This window comes from Cynocephalus volans, chromosome 1 (genome assembly GCF_027409185.1).
Source record: "Cynocephalus volans isolate mCynVol1 chromosome 1, mCynVol1.pri, whole genome shotgun sequence".
Classification (NCBI taxonomy): domain Eukaryota; kingdom Metazoa; phylum Chordata; class Mammalia; order Dermoptera; family Cynocephalidae; genus Cynocephalus; species Cynocephalus volans.
The window spans coordinates 238,484,604-238,502,192 of NC_084460.1; the positions used below are offsets into that span (position 1 = coordinate 238,484,604).

At 41.7% G+C, this 17,589-nt stretch overlaps 1 protein-coding gene across 1 annotated transcript in view; it reads left to right on the top strand.

The window, feature by feature from the left end:
* Positions 1-17,589, top strand: part of MYO3B (myosin IIIB) — a 386,192-nt gene that overhangs the window by 175,202 nt on the left and 193,401 nt on the right. Inside the window, exons 20-23 of the mRNA XM_063085773.1 lie at positions 758-905; positions 2,165-2,318; positions 3,516-3,604; positions 5,360-5,489. Of these exons, the coding sequence (XP_062941843.1) occupies positions 758-905; positions 2,165-2,318; positions 3,516-3,604; positions 5,360-5,489 (521 nt within the window). The remainder of the gene's footprint in view (positions 1-757; positions 906-2,164; positions 2,319-3,515; positions 3,605-5,359; positions 5,490-17,589) is intronic.

The window sequence follows — 17,589 nt, forward strand, 5'->3', positions numbered from 1 at the left end:
CAACCCTGGTGTCTCTTAGACTTTGCAAGAGGAAGCATATGGTCCTCTCTGGGGTTTTCTTTAGCAAACCTCTCAGGCCTTCTCCTTTAACAGATACAATAGGATCCAGGAAAATTGAAGTGTTTATACTGAGAGGCTAATTAATGATTGATGGAGCCATTAAAGTATAGTATTTAAGAGAACAGGCTTGGCTGGGAGCTGGGCAAACTGGGTTCACATCCATATAGCTTAATGAGCTGCATGTTCTAAGTCGGCTTTTCTCACCTGTAAAATGAGGATAATATCCTCCTCATAGTGTTGTTTTTAGAATCAAATGAGACATTCATGGAAAGTTTTAAAGCACGGTATGTCACATTATGATTACTCCTACTTCTACTACTTTTTCTTTCCTAAGCATCAATGGTTTCCTGTATTGTGTAAGAACAGACAACATCAAATTCTGAAGAGTACTCTTCCAGTTAAGCTTGCTGGGTAGGTAGGTGGAAGAATGAATGAGCAGCAGCTTTGAACAGAGTGGCTCCTCTTTCATTGGTTTATATAGGGAGCTTCTGAGCAAGACTTTAAAGGATTCTACTGTTTTGAGAAAAGAAGTTGGAAATACTGTTGAAAGACCAAAGGAACAAATGGTTTAAGACACAAACTGTTTCCTCCCCTAGAGGTGGTGGGATGCTGCTTTGCATGAGTGGCACATGTATTCTCATCATCTTGAGTTGGAGGTTTCCTCCTCTCAAGAGTTTTATTCTTCTCTCTCATGCAGTAATGCAGATGATGGAATGAATGTGGGGATCTTGGATATTTTTGGATTTGAGAACTTCCAGAGAAATTCATTTGAGCAGCTCTGCATAAACATCGCCAATGAGCAAATCCAGTACTATTTCAATCAGCGTGTCTTTGCTCTTGAGCAGGTAATATTGAACTCTGAAGTAACTATACCTGATGGGGAAAAGGTGTCTGCAAGCTGTCTATAATTTGAAGCAAAAACCTTGTTAGTTGGGCTAACAGGTAAAAGACTCTAGAGAAAAACCACTGCTGAGGAGGTCCTGTCAAAATAAATGAACAGTCTAAATTTAGTCTGAAAAAAAGAGGTTTTGATTTTTGTGGAAAGGTACATTTCCTCACTCGAGTGGAGGCAGTGACAAGCCAATTATTTAAACCTTGCTTCAAAACTCATGTGTATTGCCCCAAATTCTCTTCTTCCTTATTCAACTAAAAATATCTATGGCTATGTCCAAAATGACACAGGATGATCTTGAATTGAGGACATAGGTTCTTAGCTCCTAAACTACCCATCCTTATCCCCCATCTCCTATGTACCAGATCCCACAGTAACTGGAGGAGTGTCTCCAGGGAAGAGTAAAGTATGTTCTTGATTTTCTAGAAATGGAAGTCTTTCCCCTATGAGTTTAATGGTAAATTAAACAGGGTGAGAAACTAGTGGACCCTTCTCCTGTGGCAGCAGACTGTATAGCAGAGTCATCCCGACCCCTGCTTAACTAGACTCTCTTCTGTATGAAAGAGTTGCAACAAAGAAACATTCTGAACAAACCCCGTAGGTGCAGGAATTTGTTTTAATGCAATAGTGAGGACACACCTGCTAAACTGTGATTAGATAAGTGCAAAGACATTGAGTTAAAACACCAGTTTTGGTTTTATCACTGGAGCTGGATAAATCTGTATATCCCTTCTCACCCTGCCCACCCTAAACAAAACTCAACCTCATTTCAGTCCAGGTTCCTTCCATTTATTTCCCTGGGAAATCTGGAGTTCTAATTTTCCAGTCCTAAATGACTCCCTTGCAGAATCCCTTGCAGAAAATACAGATCTGCTTTCTTTCCGGTTTAAACCATATTTGTCACCAAAATAATTTCTTTTTCAGCTTCACTTTCTTTCTACATTAGTTTCTAAATTATGAGTTACCAAGTCTGTGTTTGGGAGATGGCTAGTGCTGGCTTTAGCAGCCTGCCACAGGCCACCTGTAAGCCAGACTTAAATACACATCTTCCACAGTGTTATATGTAGGGGATTCCCTTACTAAACACATGAAACACACCCTGTTTTCCACATACATTCAATGTTGCCAGACCCAGAAAGTCCATGCCCAAGTATCCTAGAGGTACTGAGGCCAGTTCCAGACTGGGCAGATTCACAATTCATTTCTCTCCAGATGGAATATCAGAATGAGGGCATCGATGCTATACCTGTGGAGTATGAAGACAATCGCCCACTCTTGGACATGTTCCTCCAGAAACCGCTGGGACTGCTTGCACTTTTGGACGAGGAAAGTCGGTTTCCCCAAGCAACTGACCAGACCCTGGTTGGTAGGTACCTTTTGGAAAAAAGGAATATACAGTACACTTAGAACAAAACTTGGCATATGTCATCAAATGAGTATGCTTTGATGAATTCACCTTATGTATTTTAGCTAGCTGGTGGGTTGTAAAAATATAGACCCTGTTTTTAATTGAATTGAAATGTCCTGGTAGAATTTGTGTCTTGAAGAAAACCCATCACCATCTCTAAACCCTCTCCACTTTCCTATTTTTGCCAACACAAACACTATGACCCTATGTTGATATCATTTTTACATCTTCCTCTATCTTATTTCCCATAACCAATACTTACTTCCCCTCCTTTTTGTACCCCCATCTCATATCTTTGCCTGGACCCCCATCTGCCTCTAGTACAAGTTAATCCACTCTTCTGACTCCCAGGCTCTTACTTTCCCCTCTACCCTGGACGTCCCAGCTGGTGTAATCTTTCTTCAGCCACCTTTCATTAGGTTACTGTTATCCATGAAATGACTGTGGAGCTCCTGGCATCGAAAGCCCTCTGTATTTTCCCCCTGTTCCTCTTGACCATCTCCTTCATCTCGAATCTTCTGTGTTCGACATGAGTTTTGTGACTCACTTAGATTGTGAGATACTTGGGGCAGCAAAGCCCCAATCCTGGCATCCCTTTAGTACTTAGTACAGTTCCTCACGCCTAGCAGGCTCTCAACCACTGTAACCAAAATACAAAAATTGTTTGTTGAGGGAGGAACAGAAAGTTTCAATCCTTTCCCAGATGGAAAATTGATTTGTGGGACAGATTCACTTCTAGGAGTTGAAATTGTCACCCTCGGTGTTTTTTTCTTATCTATAATATTGTCACAAGTTACCAAGATGAGTTTAGATCAGGGTTATCTGCCTTTCATGGGATATCTTCATGGTTCTAAAGCTAATTGGCAGGGCCTGTGGTGTCACTGATGTCCATGCTAGGAGTTTTTAGAGACAGCAGGAGAACATGTGATCTTAGGGCACAGCCTGACTCTAAGAACAACAGTAAACAACTAAACGAAAACAAGGAGGTAAATGCCCACTGTACAGGTGATTTTTCTCTGCTCTTGTATATGCAATGATGATATCAGGCTGGCCTGAAATCCCTTATTCTGGACCACTCATGGCTCGAGGAGGATGCTTTTGTTTGAAAGGGCAAACAATTCATATTATAACTTTCCAACATGAAAATCCACACAGATAAATTTGAAGATAACCTACGGTGCAAATACTTCTGGAGGCCCAAAGGAGTGGAGCTGTGCTTTGGCATTCAGCACTATGCTGGCAAGGTAAGGCGAGTGTGATCCTTACTAGACCTGAATTGGACAAACAGTAAGTGTCAGTATTACACTGTCTGTGCCACTCATGAAATCATTTGCAGATTTCTTTCTCCTTTTAATTCTTCATGAACACCTAGTCATAATTCCCAAACTTTCTCTGTGATGCCATTCACAGAAAATTGCCTATGGCATAGAAGCAGTGTCTCACTGGGGTGGCCCACAGAGCTGCCATCTGCTTCTCACCTGAGGTTTGGCCTAGAACTGACAGCTCTCCAGAGAGAAAGCATATTATAGCTTTCCACAGTGTTTAGTGGTGAATACTCACATTCTAAAGTCATTTGGATGTGTGTAGGTAATAGAGCAGGGTTAATATCACAGTGGGGCTCAACTTTTTAAACACTTTAAGCATATGTCTAATGGCTCCAAAAGTGCCCAGATGAAAAGGAAAAAAATTCACTTCATCATCCAGATGTTAAGGTTTTACGTTAAATTAAATTTCCACTTTCATACATTATGCCTCAGTCTTGAATTCAAGTTCCTAAAGCAAAATAGTGACTGATTCAGGAAATTCTCTAGTCCTGTAGCCAATAGCTCATTGCTCATGTTACTCCCAAAGCAGCCATTTGAACTATGGATAATTGGTTCCTGTGGGGTCTGCTGAGACCCTAGATCCAGAAAATGGGTAGGAGTTCAATAAAAGGCATTTTGGATTATTTTATTGATTTAAGGTATATCAAAATTATCTTTCATATTCATATCATGACAGTGAAATGAATTTTGCCTGAATGGGTATTGGTTGAAAAGCAATTCCAATACAAGAAAGGGGGTTGTTTTCCTCTCCACAGAGTACTTTACATTGTCTGTTTTGGATCATTTTTTAGAAACTGCAATCCAACTTTTGCCTTTAAATCCTTCATTGACCTTAGCACTGATGACTGACCACACATTAATGTCCTCTGAGTCCGAGACGCCGGCATCTACCTGATCCTCCTGCCCATTCTTCTCTGCTGTCCCCCATGCCTGTCCTCTTCTCTCACCTCTCTTTCCCTCTCTCTGTCCTTTTATATCTACTTCCCACCCACCCCTCTTCTTCCCTTTTCTACCTCTTCTTTCTTGATTTTAGTGGGGGAAAGGATCCTTTTCCCTCTGGGTTCTGTGTCCTTTGCTGAATTCATTTGCTATCCAAAGCTTATTAGTAGACAAGGGACTCTCTGGGGTGTTCCTTAAAATTTCTCTGATCTGGATCCACTCTGTTCTGAGAACCCAGGACCTCTCAGCATCCTTGAACAATTATCCAGCTCCTGTGAGTACCGTGGAAGGTGGTAAGAATACAGTGGTTACGAGCACGGAGCCAAATTGCCTGGGTTTGATGTCTGCCTGTCACTTGTAAAATGTGTGACCTTTATTCAGCCTGTCTCTAAGCCTCTGTTTGCCCACCAGTAAAATGGAGATAGTAATCATGTTTACCTCCTAGGATGGATGCTTTGCACATAGTGAGAGTCTAATGTATTTAAATAATTATTTTGATGTGGAATATCTTTGATAGGACTCTTTTCTTCAAAGAGCAACTGGACAAAAAGTTAAGATATACTGGCCTGTCAAAATTACAATTTTTCCTCTGAAATGGTGCTCTGGATTTGAAAGTGTGTGTGTCAAGCTGAATTCTATACAGAGGTCAATTAATGACTGACCAGATAGCTTGCCAGTGTCGCCAGCGATAAATACTTGATATGACTAACTTGTTATTTGCTATTCGTGTTGTAGGTTTTATATGATGCTTCTGGGGTGCTTGAGAAAAACAGAGACACTCTTCCTGCTGATGTGGTTATAGTCCTGAGAACGTCAGAAAACAAGCTTCTTCAGCAGCTCTTCTCAATCCCTTTGACCAAAACAGGTACCTGGGAACCCCCAATAACCCCAATGCATGTACAAACCCAAATGACATTTTCCAGTTAATGTCTAGATTCTGCCAAGGCTGCACAACTAACATTGAATTTATTTAAGCAGAGATAAGGGTCTATATAACTAAGTTCAGGAAAAGAAAAGTGATCATTTCTTTTATAATTTAATTGCACAGCATCAGTATATACACACATGTGGACACACACACACACACACACACACACACACACACACACACACACACACACGCTTTCCATAACGTCAACTCTTAGACTTTTTATTTTCTCTCTTGCTTCTTTTTATTCTTCCATTTATAAAATTTTATGTTATTAATTCATGCTAAGCAGTCAAAGGTGGTCTCATTTTACCTAGAATTATTGAATTATTGGGAAAGTTCTGTCTATTCTTGTGTGGTTCCAAGTGAAGGAAGTGTGGAGAGTCAAGGCAATCTGTTTATGGGATCCTCAGAGGTCACCTGGTCCAACTTCCCACCCAGTCATTGACATCACCCCACCACTCTCCTGACCAACCTGGAACAGGTCCCTCCCTGGCCTACATTCATGGCTTTTGCCTGTTTACAGTCAACTTCTGTTAGTCCTTGTGCTTGGAAGCAGGAAACTTAGGGCCAAAGAACAGAGCTTCCAGGTCTTTGCTGTTTTGCCAAATGAATTCTAATTGGGTCAAGCACCTTTGATTTACCTGGGATTCTGTTGCCTTCAGTGAGGTTCACAGCTCAAGGGCTTTATGTTTTTGAGTCTCTGTCTGGAAACAGCTGTGGGGATGCTTTTAAGAAATGAGGGGAGACACTTCTTTGTCATTGTCCATCACTTCCTCTTCCCTTCTTCCCACATCCCTCTTGAAATCATTGGCACCCGTGTCCAGCATGGGACTTTTGCATGCTGAAAGAGAGGTCTGATTTTTAGCAACTTGCAGAGGAACAAAAAACCTGACTAAGGAAAAAAAGCCACAGTCTAGAACCTTTGCGTCCTCTTAACTTGGAAGAAAGGTTGAAACCGGATTCTTAACTGTCTTTGTACGTGCCCCCATAAACAAAATCAGCAGCAAGTGCCTTCGGAGGCTGCCCACCAGCTTCCTTCCAGACTTTCCCTGGGAAAGCCAGGATTTAATTCATTATGGATCCTCCTGGGAGCTCAGGGGACAGGTGTGGACAGGGCTGGCTGGTGTTTCCTCACCAAACACTCAGGGGTGTAGACTCCTTCTCGGTCAACTTCTGTGCAGAGGAGAAGACATGGCCATTATTAATAGGTGATGTACTCTCTGAAAATCTGTCCAAATGATTCTTCAGCTGACATTTATGCTCTCCCATGAAACCTGAGTAATGACTTGTCAAATCTGTTCACAGCTTTGGAATTTCCAATTTTTCAGTCTTTGGCAAAATCAAAACAATTTCATGGTCAGGGACACTAGGTGGCATTTTGCAGAAAGTAGGCTCTGCAGGGAGCCTCTGTTCTTTCTTGACTCGCCTGTAGGTGAGGAGCAACGGGAACAAAGGGACAGCCCCCACTGCTTTCTTGCTTTTCTAGGAAAGAGCTTTCCTCCTGTCTCATAACTTTTCCTGAATCTTACCTTGTAACTACACTCCACGCCACCTGGAGGAAACAAAAGTGAAAAATAAAACTAGAAACAAACGTGATATCCCAACAAAGTGTCCTTGTATTTCTGAGTTGTGTATTACACATAATTTCTTTTGAAACACTAAGCCTGATTTTCTCCACATTTTGAGTATAATTAAGAAGACACAAATAAACATCAAAACTAATAAGCATGATTCTGTTTTCTTTTTCTGGTATTATTCATGTAAAAAATGCATTCAATCCACAAACATTTGTAGAACAACTTCTAGTAATGAGGCACTGTTTAGGCAATGAGGGAGATATGGAGGTAAAGGTAATACGGCTTTGCCATAAAGCAACTAGAACTTTCTTTTACCTTCCACTGTCTGGAATTGGGCACTAATTTATTCCATTATTCAAGAGGAGAGGACCTTTGTTAAGAAGATCCCCTAAGGGATGCAGGCAGTGCTCTGGTTCCTGGTCTTGGTTGGGGTTATATAGTTTGCTTTGTAATATCTATTATGCTATACATTCACGTTTTACACACTTTTGTGTATGTGCATTCTATTTCACAGTAATATGTTTTATTTTCCTATTTCACAGAAACATTTTTTTCTAAAAGATAGGAAAGACCCTTAAAATGGAAAGACAAACTTTAATTTCTTTATCAAAGGATTCCTTCCAGTTAAGTTGAGGTTTCCTGGTAGCAGGACTGCTGCTGTCCTTTGCATTCTAAAACCGCTGTTCAGAGAGGCCCAGGCTGACTTTCCTGTCCTTTCAAGTTAGCCTCCTCTTGGGCTGCTGGACAGGTAACAATCCCTTCATTAGTAGATACCAAAAAGAAGTATTGATGCTTGGTTTAATTTCATATCAAAGTTGAGAGGATCAACCTGTGTGTGTGTGCGTGTAACCATAGTGTAAAATCAGAGGCAGTAATTCGGTTGATATTTTCCTGTTTTCTGCCCCCACTATCCTGTTCTTGTTGTACATCCCAGGGTACTGAAGAGATTAAAAAACATGAGAAGTGAAATCATGAGGCCCAGCGTCACCAGGTGACAGAGCTCCTGCCAGGCTTCTGCAGCCCCTGCCCAGCAGCTCCTTCTGCTGGCATGCAGCTGCATTTAGTGGTAGAGATGCCTGTGCCTGAGGGGCATTCTCATTCCAAGTTTCTCAGTGATGATCGGGTAAACGGAGCTAGCCGCAGTCAATATGGATTCTCTCTGTTCCCCCCTCATGCTTATGTAACCACTCTTTTGCCTGCAGATGGGTCACTTCAGATGTGCTGAAATTTTCTTTGTAATCCTTCCTATTCACAGGAAATTTTCTGAAGATTTTTTTTGTGTGAAAATTTGATGTGGCAGCAACACAGTTTTCTAACCTGTCAGCTGGGACTTTTCAAACTGAATGAAGCTGGGACTTTTCAAACTGAATGATCTAGGTAGAAAAACACCAAAAGGAAAGATGTTATAACAAGGTTTCATGGCATATTTTCCTGTTTGGGGAATGTTCCACTTACTGCTAAACTAGCGAAGTGTTCAAAAGGCTCACGTGCATGAAGAGAAGAGGTTTCAAAAAGAACTTGAAAAATTCATCTCTGTCTTTGAATCATGAATTCTGACTTCCAAATAGTAGTTTGGGGTTTAAAAGGAGTTAGGAACTTGGGTGACACTAGAAAAAGTAAGAGTTGCACCAGAGGGAAAATTCTCCGAATCTCAAAGTCTGGTTTAGCTTCAGAAGTTAGAACTGAGTTTCGCCACCATAGACTTCTTCTGTCCGAGGACTATTAGTTTTCTCCCTCAGAATTTATTCACGGTGAAAGTCAACAGTGAAGTCTCTCTTGATTTCCATTTGCTCCCTTTTTATTTGGATGGAGGGACAAGATGATCCCCCAGATTATAATATGTGCAAAACGCTATAACACTTTCACTTCTGAAATCCTTGCTGTGGATGGTCTCGCTCCTGATTATGTAACTACCAAAATGAAGGGCATTAAGCTATTGAGAGAGTGCCTTTAGGTAACCGACTCTCAGACTTTCCATTTTCCACTTATGGCTGCTCTTCTATCCTGGCAGTTCAGCAAAAGGGTCTGGCAGATAAGCTGAATCTAAGTGACAAAGTTTCAGGGCCACAGATATGGATGGTGATCGGCTCTTCCTGAACCGGCGGCTGTCATGAGCTCACTCCTTCAGGGAGCCCTGGGGAGTGAGTTCCTCCGCACCCAGAGGCTGCTTCTTTCTTTCTAATTTGAGTGTATCTCAGTCAATAGACAAGTATGCATTTAGTATCTGTCTAGATACAGTGCTGTGCATGGGTGCTTTCTAGAAGGAATAAAAGGAAGTTCCAGCCAGAATGGTCAGAGACAAATCCCAAAATATATAAAGGATGCACAAAAAATACAAATTCTGAATAGGCATGTAAATCAGTAAGTGAGGCCATATATGCACTATGTCTATACAAGTAAAAATAGAAGGAAAAGTCAGGGAAATATCATGGATCAACACAGGCACAGATTTCTTTTAACTAAGAAAGGCTTCTTGGAAGAGACTGCTTTTTAAAATAGGAGACTAGAGAAAATTGGGTGGTCTGGGAGTGATGAGGCCTTCTAAGTCAGGGTCTGCAGTACTGAAAAGGAGAGGGAGGTGGAAGTGAGTTGATTAAGTGAATAGGATGCTGAAGAAAAGCTCTCAGGACATAGGGAGGGCATGGGGAGGACGCAGGTGGGGAGGTGATGGTGGGCTGCTGAGCCCAAGGGCTCATGATGCTGTGGGTGGTCAGGGTGGGCTCCTGAATAGGGCAGCTTCAGGGGGAGAAAGGAAAACTTGAGCAGGGGTGTTAAAGACTGACTAGTGAGAGCCAGGGCACACCCATGTGTGTAGCTGTGTGTGAATAGATGCTCAATGAATACTTTTACATTCTAGATTTGATCTAGGATCCAGTTTGAGTTAATTTTTACATAAGATGTGAGCTTGAGGTTCATTAAATATATCATATTTTTAAATATATAAGTATGTCCAGTTGTTCCAAAACCATTTGTTGAAATAACTATCCTTTCCCATTGAATTGCTTTTGTACTGTTGTCAAAAATCAGTTGGTTATATTTGTGAGGATTTGTTTCATTGATCTATGTATCTATCTCATCACCAATACTACACTGTTTTAACTATTTCTGCTTTATAGTAAGTATTAAAATCAAGTAGTGTGATTCCTCCAACTTTATTCTTTTTTAAAATTGTTTTGGCTATTACAGTTCCTTTGCCTTTCCAAATAAATTTTAAATGCAGCTTGTCTGTATCTAGAAAAAAATCTTGCTGAGGTTTTGATTGGAATTGCATGAAATATATAGATCAATTTGGGGAGAACTGACATCTTTGCTATGTTGAGTCTTCTGAACCATGAACATGGTATGCCTGTTCATTTGGATCTTCTTTGACTTCTTTAATTACTATTTTGTTGTTTTCAGCATACAGTTCCTATACATGTTTGTTAGGTTTATATCTAAGTATTCGGGGAACTTTTTTTAATTTTTGATTTTCAGTTGTTCATTACTGATATGTAGAAATACAATCGATTTTTGTGTATTAGCCTTGTCTCCCACCTTGCTAAACTCAGTTATTAATTCTAGGAGATTTTTGGTTTTGTTTTCTCAGATTCCTTGGGATTTTCTATATAGACAATTATGTTGTTTGTGAACGAGAACCCTTTTATTTTTTCCTTTTCAATCTTATGCTTTTAATTTCTTTTTCTTGCCTTATTTCACTGGCTAGGTAGGATTTCCAGTATAATATTAAACAAAAGTGGTGAGAGGAGACATCCTTGCTTTGTTCCTTATCTTGGGGAAAGCATTCCATCTTCACTATTAAGTATGATGTTAGCTGTAGGATTTATGTAGGTGCTCTTGTACTTGCTGTTTCCTCTATCTGGAACATTTTCCCCTAAGACATACCCATGGCTAGCTTCTTCTCTTCCTTTAGGTCTTTTCTCAAAATCTACCTTTCCTGGATACCCTATCTAAAATTTCAACCAATTTAACATTTTATTCTTATTTTACTTTTCTCCTTAGTATTTATCACTACCTTATATACTATATACATTTTGCTTGTTTACTTTGTTTATTGTCTGTCTTTCTTCACTATAATGTAAGCTCCAAGAGTGTAGGGGATTTTTATCTGGTTTGCCCATTATGGTGTCCTCAAAGCCTTGAACAATACCTGGCATAGAGCAGGCATTTGATATATATTTGCTGAATAAATGAATACATGGATAAACCAAATCTACCCATCCACCTGAATCAGTTCCTGTTTTCTCTGCCTTCCTTCTGATCTAAAGGGCTGGACTGTCCCTGCTCTTATTACAGGACAGCTCTCTGCTTATCCTCTGCATTCCTTCCTCTCGCCTTCACAAGAACTTTGATCCTGAAGTTTTTCCTCCTCTCTTCTGCAGATCTATGTATTCCTCTCAAGGTGATTATTCTCATCAACATAGTATCTTTCATGTTTTCGACCCCTTGTTATGGATTGAATTGTGTTCCCTCCAAAAAATATGTTGAAGTCCTAACCCACAATACCTAAGAATGTGACCTTATTTGGAAATATGATATTTATAGAAATAATCAAATTAAAATGAGGTCATTAGGGTGGGTCCCTAACCCAAAATGATTGGAGTCCTTATGAAAAGAAAAAATGTGGACATAGGCACACACACACAGAGAACACCATGTGAAGACAAAAGCAGATCTCCGAACGATGCATCTACAGTATCTCTCACCTGGACCTCCTAACTGGACTTTGTTTTCTCCTCTTGCCTCAGATAGCCTAACAGCTAAACTGTAGTCTTTTTAAAAATATAAATCAGATCATGTCCCCCATTTAAAACTTCCAGTGAGTTCTTATCACACTTAGAATAAAATCCAAACTCCTTTCTTTACCTACAAACTCCTCTCTGATCTGTCTCTGCCTGCCTCTCTGTCCCCACCTCCTGGGCCTCTTCTACTCTCTCTCCATCTTCATCCCAGATATTCCTCAGATATTCCAGGCCTTTTCCTGCTCTGTTTCAGCTGCTCACTCTCCTGGAACATTCTTTCTCCAGATTTTTATAAGTCCATCTCTATCATGTGATTCAAATTCAGCTCAGATATCAAATTTAGTCACATTGGATTAGGGGCCCATCCTACTCCAGAATGACCTCTGTCCATCCTGTGGAAAGTAGCCCCACACCTCCCCACTCAATCTCGTCACCTGTTTCACTGTCTCCATAAGCAGCTGACATATGTCTCCCCCTCGCCCCCCAGGCTAGACTGTAAGCAACTTGAGGGCAGAGCCCTTATTGGCTCCATTTACTACTATGTATCAGGACCCAGAGCAGTGCCCAGTGCCCAGAAAGTACTCAATAAATATATGTTCAATAGCTCAGTAACTCTTGCAAGATGGAAACTAGAGCTGAAATCCAAGTCTTGACTCCAATTAAGCCTGTGTATTAATTTGCTAGGGCTGCCATATTAAAGTACCATAAACTGAGTGGCTTAAACAACAGAATTGTACTGGCTAAGTCCAAGATCAGGGTCAAGGTAGGGTTGGTTCCTTCTGGAGAGCTCTGAGGGAGAGTTTGTTCTAGGCCTCTCTCCTGGCTTTCAGCGGTTTTCTGACAATCTTTGGCATTCCTTGGCTTCTGTGCCACCCCTCTCTCTGCCTTCATCTTCCTGTGGAGTTCTGCCTGTGTATGTCTGTGTCCAAGTTTCCCCTTTATATAAGGACACTAGTCACATTGGATTAGGGGCCCATCCTACTGTAGTATGGCCTCATCTAAACTTATTAAATCTGCAAAGACCCTATTTCCAAATAAGGTCACATTCGAGGTTCTTGGGGGTTAGGACTTCAACTTATGAATTTTGGGGGAACACAATTCAATCCATAACAGTCTCTTTTTTAGTAATGCGGGGAGGAGACTGGAAGAGTTTGAGTTTAAGGTCCTGAGTACTGAGACATCACCAAGCAGGAGAGAGTAGGGCTTCCAAATCCTAGGCCTGGGTGATCATGGAATCACACTCCTGGGTTCAAATGGCCCAGTCACAGGGGGGTGCAGGAGGCTTCAGTGAGGTCAGGCCCTAGTTTGACCTTAGTCATAATCAGGGTATTGTCTTCAGAAAGTAGAGGTTGCCCTCATTTGGGCCAAAAGAGCTAGAGAGCACAAGTTTCCTTGGCTGGGGGTGGGAGGCCTGCTTGTCTGACCTGAAGGGCAGAGGAGGGCCCATGCTCTCCCATACCTCCCTTGGCCTCCTGTGTTATTTCTGAATCTAGTAATAAAGTGCACTTGGTCTGTTTTTAAAATAACAAAGTGTGCCATTGGGATGCATCTTTGTATATCACCAGAGGCATTGTATTAATATCATCACTATTACTAACTTTTCTCTTTGCAAAACTGGAATTTTTGAGCTGGATTCTGCAGTGGTGCAATTTCCCTGGAAAGGAGTTCTAGACCTCTATATCTGTGGAAGGTGCATCCCTAGATCTTTGTGAAAGCTCTAGCACCTAAATGAAAAATGCAGCACTCTCTTCAGACCGTTAACAACGGTGAGTATGTACAAGATGAAGTCAGGTGCTTGCTCTGGTCTTGCCTTCCTGGAAATAAGGCCCATGGGTGAGACAGAAGTCCCTGCACTCCATACTCTAAGTGCAGAGAAGGTCCAGGAGTTGTTGCAAGTAACCTGCATCCCCTGACCCTGGGCTGCACAGGGGCAGAGGGAGAGTATGCCTTTCCTCCCCCAAAATTAGGGGAAGAAGGGAGTTTCCAAAAGAATCACTTGTGAAATTTAGAGGCAATTATTTTTTTTAAAAAAGACAACAATAATATTGTCCCCAATAGCATGCTGACTTAGCTAGCAAAATGTGTAGTCTTTCTCTTTGTAGGGAAAACATAACAGGAGAGTGAGAGATGTCATGATGGGAACTGCCCAAAACTATGAGTTTTCAGTTCTTCAGAAAACTAGAAGAAGGGCCCTTCATGAGCCCACAGCCCTACCACTGAAGACATAGGAGAAATTGAGGGCTACTGTTTCATTGGGAATCAGATGCACAAGGCACCGAGATGCATACATCATGTGAATGTAGTGTGACTGACAAGCTCACGGTCAGCTGGGAGTTGTGGCCCAGTCTGGCAAGGAGTCATATACCAGTTTGCTAGGGCTGCCATAACAAACTAACCCAGACTGGGAGGTTTAAACAACAGACATTTATTTTCTCCCAGTTCTGAAGGCTAGAAGTCCAAGATCAAGATGTCGACAGATTTGGTTCCTTCTGAGGCCTCTGTCCTCGGCTTGCAGATTTTCCCCTTCTCACTGTGTACACTGTCTGTGTCCTAACCTCTTCTTTGTGTAAGGACACCAGTCAGATGGGATTGGGGCCCACTCTACCAGCCTCATTTCAACTTAATATCATTTTTTTAGAGGCCCTATCTCCAAATACAAGGGGTCTTCAAAAAATGTATGGAAAGATTCATATTATCTTTTAGTTGCATTTTTCCATGAACTTTTTGAAGTATGGGGAGGGGAAAGTGGGGAAAAAAGCTCTGAATTGAAATGATATGAAAAGCTAAAATTAATAAGAATGAATCATCAAACCGAAAGCAATCTTTAATAACAGAAAATATTTGAAAATTTATGAAATGGGGCTCAGACACGGTTAAGGAGCTGCCACTCTCACAGATAGCTGGGTCAGTGTGGGTGGGGGAAGTTAGAGGGAAAAGTGAAACTGTCTCTTGCTTATCCCCAGTGAACTGAGATGCCTCCGCACACTGATTTTATGCCTAAGGTACAAGCAGAGAACTGCAAAGCTTTCTGCAGAACAGATCTTGGGAGGCTAGCAGTTTCCATCACTAGCTGGAGATTCCTCCCAGCACCAGCCTGGAGTGGGTGAAAGTCAGATTCTTGTCTCAGAAAAAGGGCAGTGACACCAAGGGTCACTTGTGAATAATGGAAATAATCACATGGGGTCCTCGTCTCCAGCAATCTACAATCAGAGCTGTGCAGTTCAGTGCCTTGGTCTACCCAACTCCACAGTTCTGTCTCATGTGACTATCTTGCCTGAGAAGATAGACACCATGCCATCCATATGCAGAACACAGAGCCAGTGTGGTCACGTTACTTCACAGCTCCAGGCTAATTCTGCTTTCTAGAATTACTCCTGCTCCCCACTCCACCCCTTAGCCCCACTCCCTTCCTCCCTGCTCCTCCCCTGACTTCCAATTATTCCCTTTCTTTTTTTATTTTTCAAAACTCAGTCCTAGCATCATCTCCTTCAGGAAAATTCTGGTCTGGGTTGGAAGAAATTCCTGGCACCGCTAGAATGTACAATGGTACATCCTAAAAGTACTTCAAAAAGTTCATGGAAAAATAGAAATAAAAAATAACACGAACTTTTCCATGAAAGCTCCTGGGAAGGAGCATGGCAGGTGGCAGGCACTGAGTAGAATCTCTGTCCAGGCAGAGAGTGCAATTTGTCAACAGAATTCCCTGGTAGTCCTGAGAGCACTTGATGCACATCGGAAATGTGGATTATCCTGAGATTTATGGTGCTGGCTGGAAGCCCATCAGAGTCTAAAATGTATTTTAACAAGTTGTGAAGTTCAGAAGAAGCAGCTCCATTCAGAACTTCATATTCTGAATACAGAGAGACAGAGTGGAGCCCTTATTAGGACTCATGTGCCAGAGTGCAGATATAATTGCAGTTATTTCTGGCATCTGATTGTGGGCCCCTTCCTGGGGTGGGGCTTTCCCAGAAGCAAGCAGCACCCTGGTGATTAAAAGTACAGTCTGATTAAAGCACAGACCGTGCCAGGAAGCAGGAGAGCCACATACTCCCTTTGACTCGTGGCCGCCCTGGGAGCTCCGCCCAGCCGCCTTCCTCCACCCGGGGCCCCTGACTCTGGATGGATGTGTGAGCCTCACATCAGACCTTAGTGCTACAGCCTGCCAGGGGTACTGGAGACTCCACTGCATCTGTGAGATTCCAGGAGGGCCACGTTCTCCTCTGCCCTTGAACAGGCTGGAGGAGGTTGCAAAGGGTCCTGGCAACAGCTAGAAAGGCCCAGGAGAAACTTCACACCTTCCCAGGTCTTCCCTTGTTCATGGTTTTCAGCCTTGTCTACAAGAATCTGATTTTCTTTGTTAGGCTTTTTGAGGGCAAAATGTGTGTGTGGTGTGGCTATACGGTGAAGAGATCTCTAAGTATTCTCTTTGCTTTTTTTCTCCCTTCCCTGAGTGTCTTTAGGTTTTGAATCTGTATTCTCTAAGTGCTGTTTTCTTTTTGTTCAAATGCAAGCAGCTTAAATGTTTCTTTACTTTTTAAAATTCTACCTGCAGTTTCTTCTACCCTATTTATTAGCTGTGGTGGAATAAAGATTGGACTGTTAGTCAGGAGACAGGCTGAGGTCCACCTGAACGGGTACTTTGCATTCAGCAGGTTTAATGTAAAGCTCTGACCAGCTTCCACACTTGCAAAGTGAGAGGTTTGTATTTAAAAGAGCTTCCAGATTAGATGGGACCTTCAGGTCAAACAGACCAACCCCTAATAATCTCTAGCCCAAATGTTCAGTCCTGAGTTGCTCTCATTTCAAAGTTTCTTTCTACAAAGAAACAGGAGAAATTAACTTCAGTACTATATCTTTAACTCATATATCAAAAATATTACCATTAAACATATAATTAATATAAAATTGTCAAGATATTTTACTTCTTTTTTATACTAAGTGTCCGAAATCTGGTGTGTGCTCTACACGATGATACATCTCAATTCAGACTGGCCGCATTTCATACACTCAGTAGCCACCACACGGAATGCGCGGCTGCAGAGAACCACTGCCCTGGCCACTGAAGCGCCTCATTCCCGCTCACAAAGAGAAATGCAGAAATGCTGAGGAGCCCCTTTTGTTGGTCCTCCTAAATAAAATAAAGTCAGGTGAGATAGGACATAATGGCTCTGTGGATTTCTTACTTCATAAAATAATATTTTATTGTGTACAGAATTTAAGGCTATTTCCTGGTATATAAGAGAAGTTACTGTTCTGGATTGCAGAGTTCCAGCAAAAGTGTTTACCACCTCCTTTGGCTCTTTTTGTAGAGACAGGAATGTCCTGTACTATCTGTATTGAGCAATGTTTTCCAAAGCATGTTTCATAAAACACCAGGTTTGTGGGATGGGAAGAGGTGTGACATGAATAGGAGATTTCCATGGTCAAAAAATGTGGAGAATATTGATTATGGAAATCCAGTAGGTATTTTTACTGCAAAAACACTGAAGATGGCTTTTGTGTAAAGGATTCTGAAACTAGTAAGATCCTTTTTGTGAAGAACATCTTCAGGATCAAGAATCGTATGGGACCCCCTGAGGCAATGCTGACCAAAGGATTTTCTCCTGAGTCTTTTTTTTTTTTTCCAGGCACCCTTTCAGGGTGGGTCTTAAATCTATTTCCAAAAGTTCCTCTTGCTTTCCTAGTCCTAGGGCTCCTGTCACTGCTATGTCCTTGAAA